We start from the raw sequence: 23,748 nt of genomic DNA on the forward strand, positions 1-23,748 counted from the left end.
TGGGATGCTGCTCTCCCAGCTCCAAGACCAGTCACTGCCTCCCGGGACCTTCTCCCACCGGCTGCATCGCCAGGCCACCCGCGTGAACTGGCTGGGCCCCCTCCCGGGGTTAGTTCGGGGGCTAGGGCTGGGCCCCTTGTTTGTGCCGTCTGCTCCCCTGGGCTCTGCCCTAAATCGGGCGTTGAAGGTTACCTGACTGGGACGCTGGCTCCAGGCTCCGAAAACAATCGCTGCTTCCCCATATTCGTTTTCCATCTCTAAATCTGTGTTTGTTGTTCAGGGTTCGTAGATTGTTATGTACTTGATCAATTCACTTGTTTTTCGGAGTCTTTGTTGCAAGAGGGATCCGAGGTAGCGTCTACCTAGTCCGCCATCTTGGCCCCGCCCACAAATTAATATTTTATAAGAAAGTTTGAGGACTAAGGTGCACCTGACCGAAGCCATGGCATTTTCAATAACCTCATATGCATGCAAAAACTGAACAATAAGTAAGGAAGACCAAAGAAGAATTGATGCATTTGAATTGTGGTGTTGATGAAGAATATTGAATATATATATCATGGACTGCCAGAAGAAAGAATAGATCTGTCTTGGAAGGTGTACATCCAGAATGCTCCTTAGAAGCGGGGATGATGAGACTTCATCTCACATACTTTGGACATTTCATAAAGAGGAACCAGTCCCCGGAGAAGGATGTCATGCTTGGTAGAGAGTCAACGAAAAAGAAGACCCTCAATGAGATGAATTGGCACGGTGGCTGCAACAAGGGGCTCAAACACAGCAGTGATTGTAAGGATGGTGAAGGACCAGGCAGTGTTTTGTTCTTTTGTACACAGGGTCACTATGAGTTGGACCAACTCGATGACACCTAACAACAACATTAGTAAGCTATAATAAATCTCATGAGTAATACTAACAAGGAATCTGAAGAGACAGAAACTGTTGTAGAAGATGTCATGGTGAAGGTGGGTTTCTTACTGGGCCTTGAATGCAAGCAATATGTATAGAGTTAAGTGCAAAGAGTACTTGGGGGAATAAAAGGTAATCCACCACGATTGCACAATAATATGCATGAAGAGGAGTGGTGAGAAATAGCAGCAACTGTCAATTACAGCCAGATAATGGAGACTTGATTGGTAGACTATGAAATTAGGTAACCACTGACTTCTCTTAAAAGATACGTATCAACGTATTTTTTGGATAAATAATCTGGCAGCAGTGTAGGATGGATTGGAAGTTAGAAGACAAAAAGAAAAAGTAGGTTATTCCTATGCCGCCTCTGCTCAACAAACTCACAACTTTGAACCAATTCAGCCCCTTACATTCTCACCTAATCACACAGTTTTTCTGTTTGGCTCCACCTTAAGTTTATGGTTCCTACCTCAGCTGGTCCTCCATAATCTATACATTTTTAGTTTCCTCTAAAAAATAAAGGGCATCAAATCTTCTTTTAAATGTTATAGTCCCTTTTTCTTTTGACATATAATCTGTATGAAAGGATCCTTTACACTTCTTTCTCCATTTCTTCCCATTGCAATTAGATTTTGCCTTCTTACCTATCTTGAAAAACTTTTTTATGCCTAAAATGCTAGAATCACTGGTTAGCCTCTCTGTACATTTTATTTATCCCCCTTTTCTTAAAATTCTTTCTGTTCTGATTTCTATGACATCACCGTCTCCTAGCTTTCCTTTTAAATTCCTGGCAATTCTCCATCCATTCTGTGATGGTCTCTTATTCTGCCTGCCTCTTAAAATTGGGTTCCTTATTTTCTTTCTTTTTACTTTGTAAACTCTTCCTGAGCAATCTTATTGACCCTCAATGGCTTCAACTACTATTTTAATGGGAACGAGTCTCATGTTTTCTGTCTTGAACAACAAAGCCATGTAAATATTACCATTTGTTCATCATCTGCCATATTCTAGGCATTATATTATGCTTTTGCATACATTATCTTAACAAACATTCAAGAGACATTATTAGCATCTTTTTTTTATACATAAGGATATTGAGGATAAGAACTTTGATATAATTTGCTCATATTGCATATCACAATGAGAACTCACATCTGAATCTGTGTGACTCCAAAGTCCTTATTGTGTCATCTTCTGTAAACATGCAGCCCCACTCCTCTAATAGCCCACTGTCTCTGCTTGAATACTGCAGAGATACTTCAAATTTAATATTTAAAATAGAACTTATTTTTTTTTTCCAAACTGTCTGTCCTTCTCTATTTCTTTTCTTGATGACAGCAACACTATTCTCTCAGTTACCCAAGCCAGATACTTGAGAGATTCCCAGACTTCTTACCTCACTTCCACATCAAATTATCTGTCATGTTTCTTCAGGCCTACCTTCTTGCTACACTAAGTCAATTTCTCTCTACCCTACTTGCTAATCCATGTGTGGTCCTCAGACCAACATCTTTGACATCCTCTGAGAGCTGGTTGGAAAAAAAAAAAAAAAAAAACCCACTGCCGTTGAGTCGATTCCGACTCATAGGAGTTGGTTAGAAATGCAAAATCCAGACATAATGAAGCTAACTCTTCAATTTAACAAGTCCCTAGGTGAGTCATATGTACACTAAAGTTTGAAAAGCTCTACAGTCTGGTTTTCTTGTCTCTGATTCCAGCCGCTACCTTCTACACAGCTGGCAGAGTAAGCTTTCCAAAACAAGAATCTAACTATATACATGATTTATTTCCTTAAAGCCCGTCAATGATCAAATTTTGACTCCTCTTACCACAGCTTTGCTAGCATCCTCTCTGTTCAGAGTCTTCTGTTTCATACCTTTGTGGCTTTATTCACCCTGCTCCCAACGACTAGAATGAACCCTTTCCTCCTCACTTTCAGTTAGATGAAGGCTTGGTGGCACAGTGATTAAGAGCTCAACTGCTAACCAAAAAGTTGGCAATTCAAATCTACCAGTCGCTCCTTGAAAACCCTATGGGGCAGTTCTACTCTGTCCTATAGGGTCTCTATGAGTTGGAATTGACTCAACGGCAACGGGTTGGGTTCTGGTTTTAGTCAAACACTTTGTCTTTGAAGACTCAGCAACCGGATCACCTTTCTTATAAAGACTCTTCTTTGACTTTACAGTGTAATAAATGCTATGATAGAAAAAGGTGCAGAGCCCTAGTAGAACTCAGAGATGGGGTATCTTATGTGGCCTAGGGAGTAAATGCAGAGGGACATACAGAAAGGCTTCTAGAGGAGATGGCACTTTTTCAAGGACTGGTAAAAGTTAGTGAATTAAAAAGTAGGGTATTCCAGACTGAAAAAATAAAACAAAAAACCTGTACAATAGAAGAGATAACCGCTGTTGATAATGTAACTCACAAATTCAGAGCACCAGAAATGTGGGTCTCTAGGCAGGAAAAGGTCAGATCTGAAACCATAGAGACATTGGTGACATCTTAAAGGATCTTGGATGCTACACAACACATTTTGGGTTTTGTCTTGAAGACAAAGGAGAAGCACTGCGAAATTTAAGAAGAGACTGAAATGATCAGATTTGCATTTTACAGAATTTATTTCTGCTTTAATATATATAATGATACATCTATTTTTCTTTCTTCCTACTGCCTTTCTGTATGGTTTTGGAGTTCGTTCAAATCCTTTTCGGGACTAGGGCAATTTACAGAAGACTTTTGAGTTTCAGTTTTCTCTTACAGGGGAGAAAAACCGAAAACAAACCCATTGCTTTTGAGTCTATCCTGACTCATAGTGACCCAATAAGACAGGGTAGAACTGCCTCATAAAATTTCCAAGGAGCACCTGGTGGATTTGAACTGCCAACCAACTGTTTGTTAGCAGCTGTAGCTTTTAACCACTATACCACCAGGGTTAGGGAGATAGTAATACATAAAAAAAAAAAATACATAGGTACTCCTAAAACTTTAGCTATTATTATGTGCCTCAATACTATCCATTTGACTCTTCCTTCTGGTTCACCCTGCTCATAAATTTGTTTCTATTTCTTGGTTATTTGATTAACTTTTAACATCTAATTCTTCTTTGGTTTTTGTCAATTATAGCAATTATTTGGACTTGGGAAACTTTGTTTGAACTTCTCCAATTCTTTCTAGTATCCTATGGCAACTTTGAGCTCTTAGGAAGAAAATAAGTTACTAGAGAAACATTTCGGATAAAGCTCATACCTTGCTTGAAAGTAATAAAATTTCCATCACTCAGTGGATAGTGTATATTTCATTTTTTTTTTTTTTTATTGAGTAGGAATACAATTTCTAATACGTACGGTTTTATATAAAAAGATACTTTTAGGAATTACAGGCACCCTTTGATTTTTATTAATTTACATAAGACCTTGTGATAAATTGGGAGTGGGGCAGAATGAAGTAAAATAATTTAAATTTAAATTCTATATCATCCACCTCTGTGGCTCTCAAATTCCAGAATTTAAAAACAGTTGAGCCAGGTTAGCCTATTAAGATAGTTGATAATATGTATAAATTACTTAAAGCTCCTTGAATAAGACTATAAATTTAGGGTGCTATTATTGGTGGCACGGTGGTTAAGAGCTACAGCCGCTAACCAAAAGGTTGCTTCTTGGAAACCCTACTGGGGCAATTCTACTCTGTCCTATAGGGTCCCTATGAGTTGGAATTGACTTGAAGGCAACATTTTTTTGTTGCTGTTATTATTATTTAAGGCACCCTGGTGGCTCAGTGGTTAAAGTACTCAGCCACTAATCAAAAATGGTTGACGGTTTGAACCCACCAGCTGCTCCACAGGTGGCAGATGTGGCAGTCTGCTTCCGTAAAGATTTATAGCCTTGGAAATCCTTTGGGGCAACTCTACTCTGTCCTGTAGGGTCACTATTAGTCGGAATAGACTCAACGGCAGTGGGTCTGGTTTGGTCTTGGTTTATTATTTTTTAATCAGCCCTAGAGATCCACATTCTGATTTGGGAAGCACAAATCTCAGCTATTTCCCAAGCTTACCTTCATTTCATTCCTTTTGGGACTCCATTCCTGTCTCTGCAACTTCAAATCACTCTGATTAGCATTCCTCTTTCAAATGTCCTGGTGCTGTCCATATTTTGTTCCCAGTTCAGACTCCTTCTAGGACCCCTGTATGCACTCGTCTATCTGCATTCCACATGCAGACAGGCTGCCCCTGCCTCAAACTCCAGGCAGCCATAAGACTGCTAGGAATGAGACACATACATCCACTGGCATCAACCATTCATCATGGGTGATCGAGCTGGACACATGAGCACTTACACCGTGTTGGCAAAAGGAAAGCAAACAGTAAACAATGACAACAGGTTCCCAAAGGGGAAATGCTTACCTTTCCCCAAATTACCCATGTCCATTCTTATACTGCTGGGCAGGCATGCCATTGTTCAGGTCAGATACTGTGTTCTCGTTACCTCTGCCTCCAGCTATCACAACACTTCTCCGGGGGCCTCCATGGCTCCTGAGGCTTCTGCTCTGCCGCTAGGCCTCACTGGGCTCTGCTGCCAGCTCCCACCACGCTACTCGGGGCTGCGGGGCTCTCTTGCCGCCATGTTACCTGGGCCCCTGCTGCCTGGTGCGGGGGAGTGTACAAGGCAATTCCAGCACTGAGCACACTCAGGCCTCTCTTGCCCTATACAAGCAAGTGTTACAGCTCCTGAAGCTCTGCAGGCAAGCCTCCTGCCCAAAGGCATCCGGCTCGCCCTGCTGTTGGAAAGCCCCTGCACAGGATCCTCCTAGGCAAACCTTGCATGGGGTACCCTGAGCCCTCTGCCCTACTGAGGCAAATGTTACAGCACTTTTAACTCCATTGGCAAGCCTCCTGTGCAAAGGCACTCAGCTCTTGCTCTGTGGGCAGGCAAGCCCACTGCTGCGGTATCTTGCCATCTGGCACTGTGTTCAGTGTTATAGCTTTCTCTTCTGCGTCTAGGAGGTTCTCAGCACAGAAACCCTGGGCCCAAAGGAAGCACTCTGATCTAGATTCTTCTAGATGGTAATGATGTCCCCCTTAACCTCTGTGGGATTAGGCTTTATATGAGCCTACTTCTTGTCAATTTCAAGGCATGGCCCTCCCCAGGACCATGAACTGACCAATCCCCTCAGTAGGCCACAGTCACTCAATTTGCATTGTAATTGACCAATTCCTTGCAAGACTGTGGCCCAGCCAATCATTTTGGGAGTCATGATATCATGACTAGAAAGGCCCTATAAAAGCAGTTTACTGCACCACAATCCCTCATACCAAATTCTCTAGAATTTTCCTGATGAGATGAAGACATTATTTCTGGCATGCTTGTTTCCTGTTGTACTGTAGGATTTCTACAATGATGGATACTTTATAGGCAAAATTATCAAAAGACAAATTACTTGGGTAGATGTGTGAGGGAAGCAGACATAGATAAGGCATAAAAATGCATTTATATTTACAACTACCATTTATTGTATCTCTCTAATCCTCATAGCAACCAAAGAACATAGGTAACACTATCTATCCCCATTTCACAGGTGAAGAATATGGAGGTCAGAGAGTTATGTGTCCGAAGTGCCACATGCATTGGAGCTTGGAATATAGCTTGGAATATAATGTCAAATCTGTCTCTCTACAATTTCTGTCAACTTTTCACCACAACACAATGCCCCTCCAACACATACTCCCTGTGTTTAAGCTGTTTACAATATAGGAGAAGAAATAAGATGTAGACAAACAGCTTTCTTGCAATTAAATCTCCATCTAAACTACACTTCCTACTCCCAGTTGTTTTGTCTGTGATACTATAATTCCAATAGTTGTCCTAACTCTTCGCTATTCCAGGTATACTTGATTTCTCTCCTTCATGCTTCTAAATTTTCAATTAGTGATGGACCCCTCCAGCTTCTCCATTCATAATTTCACTAACTGTTCTTTCTACCTGAACTAGACCATATTCACCTCACTACTGGATTACATCTTCTCTGCTCCCCTGTCTGCAGTTCTCCATGTCTTCAAATTGGCAATGCACTACTAATCATTCTGAGCTTCTGCTTTTGCTAGTCATTTTCCTATGCAGGACCTCTGTCATTTCAAATAACTGGACCCAGCCTACGTTCTTGTCTCTTATCTCGTAAAGTCAAATATGAATATTCCACTACATCCAGATGAATCCAATCTTTCTTATTGGAACTCATCTTTTTTGTCCCTGCCCCCAATCCATCAATGATAACTCAGATCCCATTTCATCCAGGTATACCTTAACTGTTCCAGCCTCTGCAGCTTCAAGTGATCTTTAATTCCTCTGACAGTGCCTGAATTTTGGTTCAGGCCTCACGCTGCCTACCATGGGTTTATATACTGCCTGGCCTGGCAATAAGAGGGTAGTGAAATAGAGTGGAATAAAAAAATGAAATGTATAATGGAAAGATGACACCTCATCTTCTCTCATACCCCATTCCGCTCCTACTAAGCCCATTGGGTTTTTAGTTGTGGGGATCTATTTATCCTAACCTGGCTCTAGCATCACTTCACATAGTTTTACATATTTTTTCTGAAATAAGAATCCAATGTAAGTTTTATCTTTGCTTTAGTATAATTTTCTTTATGTATTACCTGAATATTCTTTTTAATTTTGTGTATTTTTTATATTTACAATGTGAGTCCACCAGTTTTTTTTTTTAGTAGGATAATGACAGGCAGAAGCAAGGAAAAATCACCATAGAAGAATTTAGAGCAATTTATCGAATTATCGCACACAGAGAAGAAGTTATTGAGATTTTCAACACATATTCTCCAAACCGGAAAATTCTTTTTGAAACAAATCTGGTTGATTTTCTAAGGCAAGAGCAGTATGTCATGGAGATGACTAAAACGATTGCTTATGAGCTCATTCAAAAATATGAACCCATTGAAGAAGGTATGCTTGCATTTCAAAGTTTTATCAGAATAGTTATATGCAAAGTATCATTTTTTATGAATTAAGTTTAGCAAATTTAATTTTTGGATGGATCAAATTTCTTAAAAATATCAAATAATGGAGGTTTTATTTTTGTAGTTTACAGGCTGTACGTATGCCTTTTAGAAAGTTACATTATGTAACCATAGCATTCTTTCCTACTATTCCTATTGCATTGTCCAGCTCCTTTCTTTGGCTGCTTTTGCGTATCTATCAAGTGCTCTGAAATGAGCTCAGGTTTGAAAGCAGGACAAGAACCCAGTTACGTGCACTGTAATAGAAGGAAGTGTCTTGATCTCATGGAAAGGACTGAAGCCAAATTATAAGCAGTCTCCCATTTTTATGCACTGTATTATTGAAAATATGTATGTAAATTAAATGTACTAAAGGAAAACAATAGGAGAGACAATGCTACAAATCATGAATTTCTCCTCAGTTTCTAGACATAACTGTCTACAAAAGTTCATAAATATTTACAGATTTTTGCTTTTCTTACAGTTGTGGACACTCCATTGCTTGGTTTAAATTTAAATGACCCTTTAGACTAATGATCTGTCATACAATTTGTTACCTTTGTCTTATCTCTCACTGAATAGAAACACTTCAAATTTTTCATTTTGCTTATTTTTAAATAAAGTAACAAAGACATAATACAAACAGTCACATAATTGCACAAAAACATTCTTACATCACAATATTTAGCACCACTGAAATTAACTGAAGGAACAGTACAAAATATTCAGTTAACAAGTGAGGTGCGAAAGTCCAAATTCTGCATCTGAAAGTTGGTTTATGGCTGTCAAGTTTAATGGATGATAATATGGGTTCTAACAAAATCAAACTTATTCCTTCACTGAATCCTGTATTTATAATTCCTTCAAATATTTATCTGTGACACTGAAGCACTGCTCTGGAGGTTGGGAGTATAATGAAGACAAGGAAGGCCAGGTCTTAGATTCTTAATGGGGATTGGAGGGAGATTGACAGTAAATAACTAAACACATAAAGGGATAATTTCCGATAGTGCTAATTGTTGTGGAAAAAAAAAAAAACAACAAAAACAACGAAGTGATAGAAAGTAATCAACCTAGGAGGTCTAGTTTAGTTAGGTGTCAGAAGTGTCCTCTCTGAGGGTGTGACATTTCAGCTGAGGCCTTAGTCACTTAAATATGACTAAATGAGAGGAATGTCCGAGGTCCAGGAAAGAGAAATGATAGAGTTAGAGAATTCAAGGAACAGAAGGAGGATAGCTGATTAGAACTTGGAAGACGAGGAGTTGATGATTTTGGAGAGATAGACAGGGACCAAATTATGTAGGATATTGTAGACACAGTTAAGATTTTGGCTTTATGACTAAGTACTGTGTAGACTCTTGAGGGTTTAAAGCATTATAGTGATAGACTGAGTGCTACTCGAAGTTTGGCCTGAGCACCATTAAACTTTACGAGGTTTGCAACAAGATAAAAAGCTCGCACCAAAATGTAAAACAACTACATCAATAAGCACAGCTGATGAGTCTAGCAGACATCTTTTTCTTTCTTTTTTTTGTAGCCAGACTTTCTCTAAGGAAATAGTGAATTGATTTATGCTCTGGCTCAAGCTCTTTATCTCATTGTAGACTAGGAAAAAATAATTTACAGGCGAGTACTTTAAGTAGCAGTGGTCAAATGAATATTTTAAAAAAAAAATGCTTTGGCCTTGTTACCTGCAGGTGGTAAATTAAATGGTACAAATGGATAATGGGAATGTGGCAGTGATACCTTGGAGTGATGTTTGCATTTTAACTACGGTATTACACTGTTCATGCATTTCATCTTTTGAGCCTTCATCTGCCTCAGATACTCTCAAAAAAAGCCAAGGCCTTACATTTTATTGCATGATTATTGATCCTTTTAGAGTCTTATTAAGGTCAAGTTGAATTATGATCTTATAGTCCCAAATGCTGCCAAGCTCCTCAATCTCCTCCCACATTGGTATTTTTGACATGTACCAAATAAGGTTTTTAAAAATCCATTACCAAATGAGCTTAATCGTCATCTCAATCTGGTAGTGTCTAAGGGCACAAAATGAGTTTGTTTTCTATTCCATTACCAAAGGTATTTACTTAATTGTTTAATAGCTTGAAAGGGTTATAAGCCAACCACTGCTAATTGCAAAGGGGCAAAGAATAAGCTCACACAAATCATTACTGTTAGACTTCACGATGCGTTCGTTCGATACATTCCCATATTCCTAAATTTGCGTGGCTTTGAAACAGCATTTGCTTGCCTATAAACATTTGATTTATTTTCTTTTAACCTTTATTTTTTTTTTAAAACAAAATGGCAATAGAATTTTGAAAGCTGACTTTTTCACCTTTATGATATCATAAACATTTGCTTATATATTTTTTGGATACCTTATTTTTAATAGCTGCATAGTATTGCTTCATATATTCTAGCTTTAATTTTTTCCTGCCCCCATTTATTTTGCTTTATAAATAATGCTAGCGTGAGCGTTCATGCACGGCAATCTTTGTATGAGTCTCTACTTCTACAGGATAAGTTCCTTGAAGTAATCTTCCTTGCCTAGACTCACTCTCTAATCTAAAGTGAATGATCGCATCAGCTTTTCTTTTGTGCTAACTGAATTATCATCATTATCAACGACAAGTATTTATACAGTGCCTACAACGCTAATTGTTTTTCCTGGATAGTCTGATTTAATCCTCGTAACACGGTGGGTGCTCTGATTATCCCTGTTCCACAGATGAGGACAGGTTAACTAACATGTTCAAAGTTATATAGCAAGTAAATGGGTTTGAATCCAGGCTGATTCCAGAGCCAATTTTCTTCTCAAATCTATAACTTGGTTATATATTACACTGAATCAAAAAGTATAGAAGTAATTTGCAAAAGCTGAGCATACACAAATTCTTTCCCTAGGCATACAACCAACAGAAATGTGTACCGTATTCTAAGGCAAAAAACGCACACCTTATGTGTTTGTTTGCCAACCTCTCCTTCCAACCACAAAGTATTTTCATAAGCACGGTTATGCTCATTTTTATTTTACATGTTGTTGTAAAAAACTAGTATAGCATGCCTACAAAAATACCTCACAGGGGGAGGAGTGGTTGACAAATAAACATAGAAGGCATGCATTATTTTCATAAAAGTACAGTACCTGTTTGCACCAAAAGACTCGTAACTGGTTATATATTTGTAATAGTCCCAAGCTGGAAATGATCTAAATGGTCATCAGGAATAGAATGGATAAATAAATTGTGGAATATTCACATGATGGAATACTATACAGCAATGGGAAGGAAGAATGCATAGCTCTATACAACAGCAGGAATGAATCTTTGAAAAATAATGTTGAGCAAAAGAAGCAAGACACAAAGAGTACATATTGAATGGGTCTATTTATATACGGCACAAAAACCAGTGAAAACTAATCTCTGCTGTTAGAAGCCAGAGAAGTGGATATGCTTGGAGGGGGCTGGTGTCTGGAAAGTTCGCAAGAGTCAGGCTTCTGGGGAGCCGTAATAATGTTCTGTTCTTTGTCCTGGGTGCTGACTGCCCAGGTGTTTAGCTTGTGAAACACCATCGACCTATAATATGCATAAATTCTTTTTTGTATTTTTTAACTCATGAAAAAATCAGGGATAATTAAATGATATATTCTTCAGTGTTGATATGAAACTAAGGGTATTTGCTAGAAAAATTTGTTTCTGAAGAAATATTAGAAAACAAATTACTGTTAATTCTAAATAGCTATTTTAGTATATTCTACTACTGAGTAAATGTATAAGTGAGATGCAGCTTTTATACTACTAATGGTGTTTCTGCATCCTTTTTCCTGTTTTTATAGTTAAGAAACAACGCCAGATGTCAGTTGAAGGTTTTACAAGATACATGGATTCATCTGAATGTTCAGTGTTTAAAAATGAGTGTAAATATGTTTATCAAGATATGAATCATCCGTTATGTGATTATTTTATCTCAAGTTCACACAATACATACCTGATATCTGATCAATTAATGGGACGAAGTGACCTTTGGGGATATATAAGGTATTTTTTTGATTTTTAAATACATTATATTTTAAAAATACCTGGAAGCTCCTGGTGGTGTCTACCTTAATAGGCCAGAGTGCACAGTAAAAGCAGGTTACACAGGTTGCCCAGTCATGAAGGGAAGGTGCATTTTGATTTGTACATACCTTGGAGAGCCAACCTTTGGATGAATGACAGCATAATTTATTTTCTGTATTAGTATCAAACGCATTCCTTTCAGTCCTACCTCCTGACCTCCTTTCTCCCATTATGGCCCCTCTGAAGTTTCCTGAATAATTTGAATATGTCTTATAGAAAAACATATTGAGAAGACTTATTTGGTGAATCAAAATATCCTAGATTTCCACAAATACGGTTAAAGCTAATTCCCCGACATCCTGGGTGCAATCCTATTGGTAAAGCCGAAGAATAAATACAGTACATAGTTTAATTTGACATTTGCAAATAATGATTTATATGTAAAAAATGATTTCTATAGATGAAAAATAATCCATGACTGCATCTCCAGTTTTACATCCTATACTGTATCACACAGTTAATACTGAGCTTCGGTTTAGTCAGTCTGAATGTTGGGGATACAGTGGTGAACATTGTGCCTCATACATAAGGTTAAATATTTTAATTCATGAAAAGCTCCTCAAGGTTATTATTATTGCCAGATAAAATTATCTTCAACCAGAAAAAAAAGTTACATACACAATTTAAAGATAGTTACTATTAATAAAAACTATAACATTTTATACTTTGATAGTTTATAGGAAGGGTTTGTAGGAGATGACAACCATAAACAGATGAAATAAAGTTAATAGTAAAAATTTCATACAACAAAGTCCTACAAAAACTTCTAGAACAGAGCCAGAAATTCATCCTAAAGCATTCTAGCAGCCAAAGTCAAGAGAGAGAGTTAGTTATAAAATTTACAGTCATCATGTAAAACAAAACAGTTGCTCAGAAGAAGTGAAAGGTTTTTTAGCTGAGTGAGAGCTTTCCTGTATTCAGTGTGAAATAGTGGAGAGTGGCCTCAACAACACTGCTCTGGAAAGAAGTGATTTGCATAATGGCACATTGCAATCCACTCAAAACATCTTTGCTGAGGACTAAACCGTAAAAACCATAGCAGTCTGAATATTTAGTTTGTAAAGGTTGGCTTGATCTTTTAAGGATAAATTAAACTATCTACAGAAGAAGTAGCAAGAATCCGTATTATTTAGTTGTTTTTTTTTTTCCTCAGTAGAGAGTTCAGGATTATTCTCTGGCAGTACCCTAAATTCTATACTGATGAGAAGATATTCTTTAACAATCAACTAAGGAAGGTAGGCTGAAACAACATCCTTTCATGGTAATTAACAACCTTTACAGCTAAACATTGAATCTCCTCCAATTTAAAATCTAAATAAGTAAATAAATATATTCTCAAGCTGTGAAATACAGAAGAGATATGAGAAATAGAAGAGTACGTTAAGTCCGTTACTCCAACAGAAACACAAGCAGACTAGCAAAGTGCTCAAGTTTTATACATACTGTAAAACTTACAATGCATGACTACAATGCCTCAGTAGAGTAGTATGCACTTAAAAGTACAAAAATGGTTTTAACAAAAGAAAAATAAACAAAAAACCTGAAAAAATAATTTATTAGTCACATAATTTTGTACTGTGGACTGTCCTGGTGAAGCTTACAAGATAGATGAGATTCACCAATTCCCTTTCCTCTAATTCTTGTCTCTTCAGACTCCTTCCATCTTTTTTCTATATTCTTCCCAAAGGAACATAAAGTCCCCTTTTCTGAATTCAGCACCTTAACTTGATGTCATCATTATCTTTCCTAAGCTACACTCCTACTTAAATACTACCTTAGTCATTTTTTTAGAAAGTTGACTAAATATGATTCTAAAAGTTATATTGGGTCTAAGTGATCCATTTTTCCATATGGTCCATTTTGTACTTCTGTCCTTCACTTTGAAGAACTACTGATTTTATATCAAGTGCTTGGTGCTGGGACTATGTCCTCTTCTCTAGCGTGTCATGGCGGGGGGACATTTCTTAAATTCTTGACATTTTGAATCAGATAATTCTTCATTGTGGATTGTAGAATGTTTACCAGCAACTCTGGCCTCTACCCACTAGATGCCAGTTGCAAATCTCCTAGATAGGAGAACCAAAAATGTCTTCAGACATTGCCAAATGGCCCCTGGGAGGCAAAATTGCCCTGGATGAGAATCACTGGCCTAGGGACAGTGGACTAATTTAGTGTACCTCTGGAAAACAAGCGTCGAATTGGTTTTCTACAGGAAAATATCTCTAAGTATAATACGGGCTTCTTCATCTTTCTCCTTAATATATGAGAGGAGACCTGGTGGTGCACTGATAAAAACACTTGGCTGCTAAACAAGAGGTTAGTGGTTTGAACCCATTCAGTGGCTCTGACGTAGAAAGGCCTCGCAATCTGCTTCCATAAAGATTACAGCCAAGAAAGTCCTGCAGGGCAGTTCCACTCTGTTACATGGGGTCACTGTGAATCAAAATAGACTCGATGGCACCTAACAACAACAACAACAATATATGAGCATCAATTCTAAGATCCTGGTGTTTAAAGTCAGCCCTGTTTTAATTCAGTTTTATTTCTTCTAAGTTTGAACTTTAACATGGTCATCTCTGCCTTCTACTTTTCTTAGATCGTATAATTCTCATTTTTTTCTTTTTCCTAATATAAACACAATAAATATTTATTAAGAATCAATTACATTTGAAACACTATTTGTGAGACTGAGATTTCAGTTTCTGGTCTTGCAGAATTTAGAGCATAGAGAATAATTAGATATTTCAGGATTCAGAGTCCACAGCACTAAACACTGCACCCTCTTGGAAGTACTGACACTGTGGCCAGCATGCATTAGCTCTGTGTAAGACTGTGTTTACACAAAATAAGAAGAAAGGTGTGTTCAGTTCAATACATTTATTATGTGTGTGTGTGTGTATACCAAACACATAAAACCCATTGCTGTCAAGTCAATTCTGACTCATAATGACCCTATAGGATAGGGTAGAACTGCTCCATAGAGTTTCCAAGGAGCAGCTGGTAGATTCGAACTGCTGAGCTTTTGGTTAGCAGCTGTAGCTCTTAACCACTGGGCCACCAGGGCTCTCTCTCTATATGATAAAAACAAAGACATTCATCTTATTACTATATCTACATTTTCATGAGTCAATAAAACCATTCTATAAATCAATAAATTTTAGTGAATTCTTGATAACCCGTTTCATGAAAGCATGCAAGTGATTTGCTCTGGGTTGTCTGAAGATTTTGTAACATTTTTGTGTATATTCACCATTGTGAAGTAAGTGAAAAATCTGAATCCAATAAGCTGTAACTGATGCAATTTAAATAATGAAAGTATATGTGTTAATAAAACATCTTTTTCACAGTTCTCTTGTAATAAGGACACTGAAAATTCAGTTAAAATTGACTGGTCTAAATCAGAACCTATGTGTAAGTCAAGAACCTGCGATAGGTGGAAAAATTAAGTCCAGTTTTAGATATTAGAAAAAGTGGAATGTACTTTTTCTTTAGTTCTGATAAAGCTGTAAACTTACTGCATTCTCAGATAGTCAGTTCCAACTTTTTTCCCAGTGAAATTATAAGTCAAACAGACATAGATTAGCAGGTATTCAGGCCACATTTGCATAGGTCAGCTCTATCTGAATTAAAATTAGAGATTAATTTTTATTTAAATTAGAATTAGAGATAAATTTTACTATTTAGAGATAGCTTTACATAAAAAGGGGCCCTGGTGGTGCAGTGGTTAAGAGCTCAGCTGCTAACCAAAAAGTTGACAGTTTGAATCCACCAGCTCCTCCTTGAAAACCTTTTGGGGCAGTTCTACTCTGTCCTATAGGGTCGCTATGAGTTAGAATTGACTTGACTGCAGATGGTTTGGTTTTTGGAAGGTTTACATAAAAGGTTAAGTAGACCTAGTTTGTTTCCTGAGCCATCGGGCCCTCTATTTAACTTCCAACCGTTTCATCTGATATTTTCTTCAGGGAGCAAGTATTGGCATGATTTTTCTTTTTTAAATTTTTTTCCTTTCCCTTCATATGTTCTACCCCCCAAAGCCTATGTGACAGAAGAAAAAGATTAAAATTTGTTAAGATATTTTATTATTCTGAGAAGACTTTGAGTGTTACCCCATTTTAGTGGTATTGCATTTAACAGACAGGAGTATTGCTTGGGTGGGTAGTAGGGATGTTTTGACGTTCCAACTATAGAGACAGGCATCTTCTTTGATTACCTATAAACTAAACCTTCATGAGGTCCATTTCATTTTTTGCTATTTTTAATTTTCCTGGATTCGTACTTCATACATTGCACATTCCTATTACTAATGGATGTTTGCAGCTGTTTCTTTTCATTTTGAGTAGTTCCACCTCAGCAAATGAAGGTCCCAAAAGCTTGACTCTATCCATGTCATTAAGGTTGACTCTACTTTGAGGAGGCTGCTCTTCCCAGTTGTCTTTTGAGTGCATTTCAACCTAAGTGGAGAGCAGTAAAGACCAGAACATTTGACTAGAAAGGAGTAGGCACGGTTTTGTGCTTTAAAAGTGGTTTGCCCTTGCTTCCTTCCTTTTTAATATTATAAATTTCTAGAAACACAAAACTTATCTTTATTATGGATTCATTTATGCATTTATTGCAAAATCACAAATAGTCTTTGAAATATTTTGACACTACAGTATATATTTTTAATGACTTTTTTTTTAAGAGTGACACTTTATTTTGATTGAATTTTCCTAGCGCCCTTGTGAAAGGATGCCGTTGTCTGGAAATTGACTGCTGGGATGGATCGCAAAATGAGCCTATTGTATACCATGGTTACACACTTACCAGTAAGATTCTATTTAAAACTGTTATCCAAGTGATACACAAATACGCATTTATGGTATGTGCATAACTCTGCTAAATTGTAGTTATTTAAACAGAATAGGTCATAGTTCCTTTAAAATCCTGTGATGTCTGGCCTTTGTTTAGATCAGCGGTATTTCTAATTGTGGGTTATGATCCATTTGTATAATAAAATCAAGGTACTGTGTACATATTGTTTCATGGAGCTTTTTGTTTGTGTGTATATTTTTTTATTGCAAGTTATGGCTTAAAAACTATCTGAAAACTACTGGTCTAGATGATAGCGAATATTTTATCAACATTCAACCATTTCACTTTCAGGACATAAAAAGAAAACATGAAAAAATAAACATACATGTGTACTTAAAAAATAGAATTTAGAATCTTAGTCTTTGACAATTGTTTTCTTCATAAGCCTGTATCACAGATAATTTTCTAGAGCAGTACTTATAGCTCTACCTGTTTTTGAATGGATTTATATTATTCCTCTATATGGATATGCCATAATTTATTTAACAGTAGCCACTGCCGGCTGCTTCAGTTCTTTCCTCTTCCTCTAGTAAGAACAGTAATAATTTTCCTTTTAATACAGATTTAATGATCCCTGATTTGTCAAACTCAAATGTATTTGCCGTTTAAACAATACTTATTTATTTTGCAAGGATACTGACCATTAGAAACAAATTTTAAAGTAAATTAAGTGCTTATATTATTTGCAATAAAATTATTTAGAAGTTCTGATCAATAACCTTAGTAATGGTTAATTTTTTAGACATCTGACTACCCAGTGGTGCTCTCTTTAGAAAATCACTGCTCTCCTGCCCAACAAGAAGTGATGGCAGATAATATGCAGGCGATTTTGGGAGATACTCTACTTTCTGATATACTTGATGATTTTCCAGACAAACTACCATCACCAGAGGTAACACTTTGTTTAAGAAGCTCAATTTAAGAAAAACAAAAATGTCACTATTATATTGGCCCATGAAACTGGGTTAGAGATGAATGAAGATACTTAGTACTGATTATTTATGAAGATATATGTTGCACTGTGTTGCCTAGGAAATACTCCTGAGAACATTTAAGTGAATACATTTGGTAAAGAAAAAAAAAAAAAAGTGCCCAAGAGTCTGTCAGTTTGCCATACTGTGGGGGCTTGTTTGTTGTTCTGATGCTGGAAGATATGCCACTGGTATCCTAATACCAGCAGGGTCACCCATGGTGGACAGGCTTCAGCTGAGTTTCCAGACTAAGACAGCCTAGGAAGAAGGACCTGGCAGTCTACTTCTGAAAAAAATTAGCCAGTGAAAACCTTATGAATAGCAGTGAAACATTGCCTGATGCAGTGCCAGGAGATGACCCCCTCAGGTTGGATGGCACTCAAAAGACAACTGGGGAAGAGCTACCTCTTCAAAGTAGAGTTGGCTTTAATGACATAAATGGAGTCAAGCTTTTGGGACCTTCATTTGCTGAGGTGGCATTGCTCAAAATGAAAAGAAACAGTTGCAAACATCCATTAATAGTAGGAATGTTTAATGTATGAAGTATGAACCTAGAAAAATTAGAAATAGTAAAAAATGAAAGATCGATATTCTAGGCATTTGTGAGCTGAAATGGACTGGTTCTGGCCATTTTGAATTGGACAATCATATGGTCTACAATGCCAGTAATGACAACTTGAAGAGGCATGGCATTGCATTCATCATCAAAAGGAACATTTCAAGATCTATCCTAAAGCACAACACTGTCAGTGATAGGGTAATATCCATATGCCTACAAGGAAGACCAGTTAATGTGACTATTATTCAAATTTACACACCACCCACTAAGGCCAAAGGTGAAGAAATTGAAGATTTTTACCAACTTCTGCAGTTTGAAATTGATCCAACATGCAATCAGGATGCACTGATAATTACTGGCGATTGGAATACAAAAGCTGGAAACAAAGAAGAAATATCTGTAGTTGGAAAACATGGCCTTGGTAAAAGAAATGATGCCTGAGATTGCATGGAATAATTTCGTAAGACCAATGACTTCTTCACTGCAAATACATTTTTTTCAACAACATAAGTGACAACTATACACATGGACCTTGCTAGATGGAATACACAGGAATCAAATCAACTACATTTGTAGAAAAAGACCATGGAAAAGTGCAATATCGTTAGTCAGAACAAGGCCGGGGGCCGACTTTGGAACAGACCATCAATTGTTCATATACAAGTGCAAGTTGAAGCTGAAGAAAATTAGAACAAGTCTACAAGAGCCAAAGTACGATCTTGAATTTATAGACCATCTCAAGAATAGATTTGGTGCATAGAATACTAATGACTGAAGACCAGATGAGTTGTTGAATGACATCAAGGTCATCATATATGAAGAAAGCAAAAGGTCATTAAAAATACAGGAGAGAAAGAAAAGACCAAAGGGATGTCACAAGATACTCTGAAACTTGTTCTTGAACATGGAGTAGCTAAAGTGAACGGAAGAAACGATGGCGTCAAAGAAATGAGCAGAAGATTTCAAAGGGCAGCTTGAGAAGGCAAAGTAAAGTATTAAAATGACATGTACAAAGATCTGGAGTTAGAAAACCAAAAGGGAAGAACTAGTCCAGCATTTCTCAAGCTGAAGGAACTGAAGGAAAAATTCAAACCTTGAATTGCAATAATGAAGGATTCTTTGAGAAAATACTGAATGACACAAGAAGTATCAAAAGAAGATGGAAGGAATACACAGTGTCATCATACCAAAAAGAATTGGTTGAAGTTCAATCATTTCAGCAGGTAGTATATGATCAAGAACCGATGGTACTGAAGGAAGAAGTCCAAGCTGCACTGAGGACATTGGCAAAAAACAAGGCTCCAGGAATTGATGGAATACCAATTGAGATGTTTCAACAAACAGATGCAGTGCTAGAAAGTGCTCATTCATCTATGCTAAGAAATTTGGGAGACAGCTACCTGGCCAACTGACTGGAAGAGATCCATACTTATGCCTATTCCAAAGAAAAGTAATCCAACCAAATGAGGAAATTATTGAACAATATCATTAATATCACACACAAGTAAAATTTTGCTGAAGATTATTCAAAAGCTTCTGCAGCAGTATATCGTCAGGAAACTGCCAGAAATTCAAGCCAGATTCAGAAGAGGATGAGGAACAAGGGATATATCATTGCTGATGTCAGATGGATCCTGGCTAAAAGCAGAGAATACCAGAAAGCTGTTTATCTGTGTTTTATTGACTATGCAAAAGCAGTCGACTGTGTGGATCATAACAAACTATGAAGGAATTCTGGAACACTAAATTGTGCTCATGAGGAACCTGTACATAGATCAAGAGGCAGTCATTCAAACAGACCAAGGGGTGCTGTGTGGTTTAAAGTCAGAAAAGGTGTGCATCAGGGTTGTATCCTTTCACCATACTTATTCAATCTGTATGCTGAGCAAATAATTCGAGAAGATGGACTATGTAAAGGAGAACAACGCATCAGGATTGGCAGAAGACTTATTAACAACCTGCACTATGCAGATGACACAACCTTGCTTGAAGAGGACTTGAAGTACTTACTGATGAGGATCAAAGACTATAGCCTTCAGTATGGATTACACCTCAACGGAAAGAAAACAAAAATCCTCAAAACTGGACCAATAAGCAACATCTTGATAAAAGGAGAAAAGATTGAAGTTGTCAAAGATTTCATTTTACTTGGATCCACAATCAACACCCATGGAAGCAGCAGTCAAGAAATTAAAGGAGGAATTGTATTGGGCGGAAACCCTGGTGGCCTAGCGGTTAAGTGCTACAGCTGCTAACCAAAGGGTGGGCAGTTGGAATCCACCAGACCTCCTTGGAAACTCTATGGGGCAGTTCTACTCTGTCCTATAGGGCCGCTATGAGTCGGAATCGACCCGACGGCACTGGGTTTCTTTTCTTTTTTTTTTTACTGCATTGGGCAAATCTGCTGCAAAAGACCTCTTTCAAGTGTTAAAAGCCAAAGATGTCACTTTGAGGACTGACAGCAATAACATTTGGTGAAGGAAGCACTGCTACCAGAATGCTCCTTAGAAGCAATGATGGCAAGTCTAGTCTCACATACTTTGTTCATGTGATCAGGAGGAAGGAATCAGTCCCTGGAGAAGGACATCATGCTTGGTAAAGCAGAGGGTCAGCAGAAAAGAGGAAGACCCTTAATGGAATGGATTGACACAGTGGCTGCAACAAAGAGCTCAAGCATAACAAAGATTGTGAGGATGGTACAGGACCAGGCCGTGTTTCGTTTTGTTGTACACAGGGTTGCTAGGAGTTGGAACTGACTCGACAGCACCTAACAACAAAGGGAGTCCCTGGGTAGTGCAAACAGTTAACGCACTCAACAGCTAAACGTTGGAGGTGGGAAATTCTAGTCCACCCAAAGACACCTAAGAAAGCCCTAGTGATCCACTTCTTAAAAAAATATCAACCATTGAAAACCGTGAGGAGCACAGTTCTACTCTAACATACATGGGGTGGCCATGACTCAAAATCAACTCTACAGCAACAGGTTTTTATTTTTGTTTGCTAAAGGGACTAGTTAGAGATGTATTCAAAATCCTAAATTTTTATCGTACATTGCACCTTATGGGTCCAAAATCCCAAATAAATTAATAATAGGCCATGGAAATTTGGCCTAACGTTTCATAAGCATTATGTTTGATACACAAAAGGCTAAGTAAGAAAGAGGCCAAAGTTCTATGTTGTAAATGGGCTGGAGTTCATACACACTTCCTCATCACCTGGGTGGAAGATTTTCTTTTTTCATCATGGCTTTTTTTTTAATTCACTTGTCCTTGTTGGTCTCTTTCTGTCTTCCCTGAGCACATTCGAGGATTTGATTTAAAACTATACTCCACCCTACCCTCAGGTTTGCACTTCCATCTCCAGCTATCTTTTTATTTTATGCTTCCCTCTAAAAGCCTAAATTTCCATTTTTTCATCTCAGCAACATTCAGTACTATGGACCTGTCCTTCCCTTCCTCAAAACACCTCATTCTGTAACACCACATCTCTTAGGTCTCCCTCATTCTTTTCTGGCTACTCCTTAGTTTTCTTTGCTGGCCCATTCTCTCTTACCTCAAATATTGTCAGATGATAAATGAACATTTCAAGCTTTTGCAGAAAGCTAATAGTTTATGTTGACATGTCATCATTTTGGTAAGCTAGTAGTATTTTTCTAATATTTGCATCTTTTATATCTTCCCTTATTATTTTATTGAAGTGAGTGAAAAATGTAAAAATGAAAGTGTTGTGACATTAGTAACAAGAAGTATAGGACTCATTATATAATTGAGACAGACAAACATAAATTATTAAATAAATGTAAAAAATGTGATTTATTTCACCTCATGAGAATGTCCACAGTCCATATGTGTTCATTTGTGACAGAAAAGAACTCTTAAAGTACTGTGCAAAATGCTAGAAACATATTATCAAACATTAAATTTAGGAGTCATGGGCTAATTTGGGAAATCATAATAATTTTTAGCTTACTGGGAATAGAATCCCTCCACCTATTATATATTAATCCATTATTAGCATTCAAATTTAACTTTGACTGAAGTTTTCAACACAGTAGAGATAGACTCACTTTCAAATACTACACTCAGTCATTGGTGTGCAACAGAGTTGCCCGGAGACTTGTTAAGGTGGTGTATTTCCAGTCCCATAAATCAAGATTCTGATTCTCTAATTTTGAAGTAGATTTTAGGAATTGGTCCCTTTAACAAGCATCCCAGGAGATGCTTTCGATGTATATGGTTGCAGAGTGCACCTCAGAAAATTCTGTGTTGGAGAGTAACATAGAGGTCATGGTGAATGAGAGAAGGCCTAGGATAATGGAGTAATTTGAGTGGTTACCTGAGGAAGACAAGAGAGAAGGGACAATCAAAGCTCCTTGAAGAAAGGAATTTTGCTTCATAATCCAGATTTCAGCATTGTAGCATAATAGCCACTTCATAAATGTATTTGTTAAATTAATGAATTTTTGAAAAGGGCAGGCATAACTAAATGAAAGAAGGGGACCAGAGGGCTTTTGATTTAGAATGAGAGATATTGATGGTAAGTTTTGCCATCCTCCTAGTTTTGATTGATAAGAAATACTGTTAACGATGCTTGTATGTAACGCAGTTGAAATTGGAAGGGGCTTTACAAATCTTGGAAAGCCTCGTGGTGTAGTGGTTAAGTGCTATGGCTGCTAACCAAAAGGTCGACAGTTCAAATCCACCAGGTGCTCCTTGGAAACTCTATGGTGCAGTTCTACTCTGTCCTTGTAGGTCGCTAAGGGTCAGATTTGACTTGACAGCAACGGGTTTGGTTTTTTTGGTTACAAATCTTTAGATGCCAGATGCCATGATAGACGTTTTTACAAACCTAATCTCATTTTTGGAGCCCTGGTGGCACAGGGGTTAAGAGCTTGGCTGCCAACCAAAAGGTCGGGAGTTCGAATACACCAGCCACTCCTTGAAAAGCCTGCAGGGCAGTTCTACTTTGTCCTATAGAGGTGCTATGAGTCAGAATCAACTGGATGGCAATGGATTTTTTTTTTTAATCTCATTTTAATACTTAAAAAATATTTTATTTTATTTTCTGTGAAAATGTACACAGCAAAACTTGCTCCCACTCAACACTTTCTACGCATAATGTTCAGTGATATTGGTTACATCCTTCATATCGTGTCAATGTTCTCATTTCTGTTCTAGTTGTTTCAGTCCCATAACCTTAGTCTCTTTAAACTTCTTGTCTATGCTTTAGAGTTAACTATTGTCCATTTGGACTGATATAGATAAATTTTTAAAGGAGCGCAGTTTTCAAGGGTGAGCTAACCTCACATTTAGTTGAAAGATTACT

The 23,748-nt window shown here is 37.5% G+C and overlaps 1 protein-coding gene across 1 annotated transcript in view; it reads left to right on the forward strand.

Moving 5' to 3' along the window:
* The first annotated feature begins 7,652 nt into the window (after positions 1-7,652).
* Positions 7,653-23,748, forward strand: part of PLCZ1 (phospholipase C zeta 1) — a 42,140-nt gene continuing 26,044 nt past the window's right edge. The window contains exons 1-4 of the mRNA XM_023554696.2: positions 7,653-7,865; positions 11,760-11,961; positions 16,756-16,900; positions 17,636-17,785. Of these exons, the coding sequence (XP_023410464.1) occupies positions 7,805-7,865; positions 11,760-11,961; positions 16,756-16,900; positions 17,636-17,785 (558 nt within the window). The 5' untranslated portion in view covers positions 7,653-7,804. The remainder of the gene's footprint in view (positions 7,866-11,759; positions 11,962-16,755; positions 16,901-17,635; positions 17,786-23,748) is intronic.

The sequence above is a fragment of the Loxodonta africana genome, chromosome 4 (assembly GCF_030014295.1).
Source record: "Loxodonta africana isolate mLoxAfr1 chromosome 4, mLoxAfr1.hap2, whole genome shotgun sequence".
In the NCBI taxonomy this organism is placed as follows: Eukaryota; Metazoa; Chordata; class Mammalia; order Proboscidea; family Elephantidae; genus Loxodonta; species Loxodonta africana.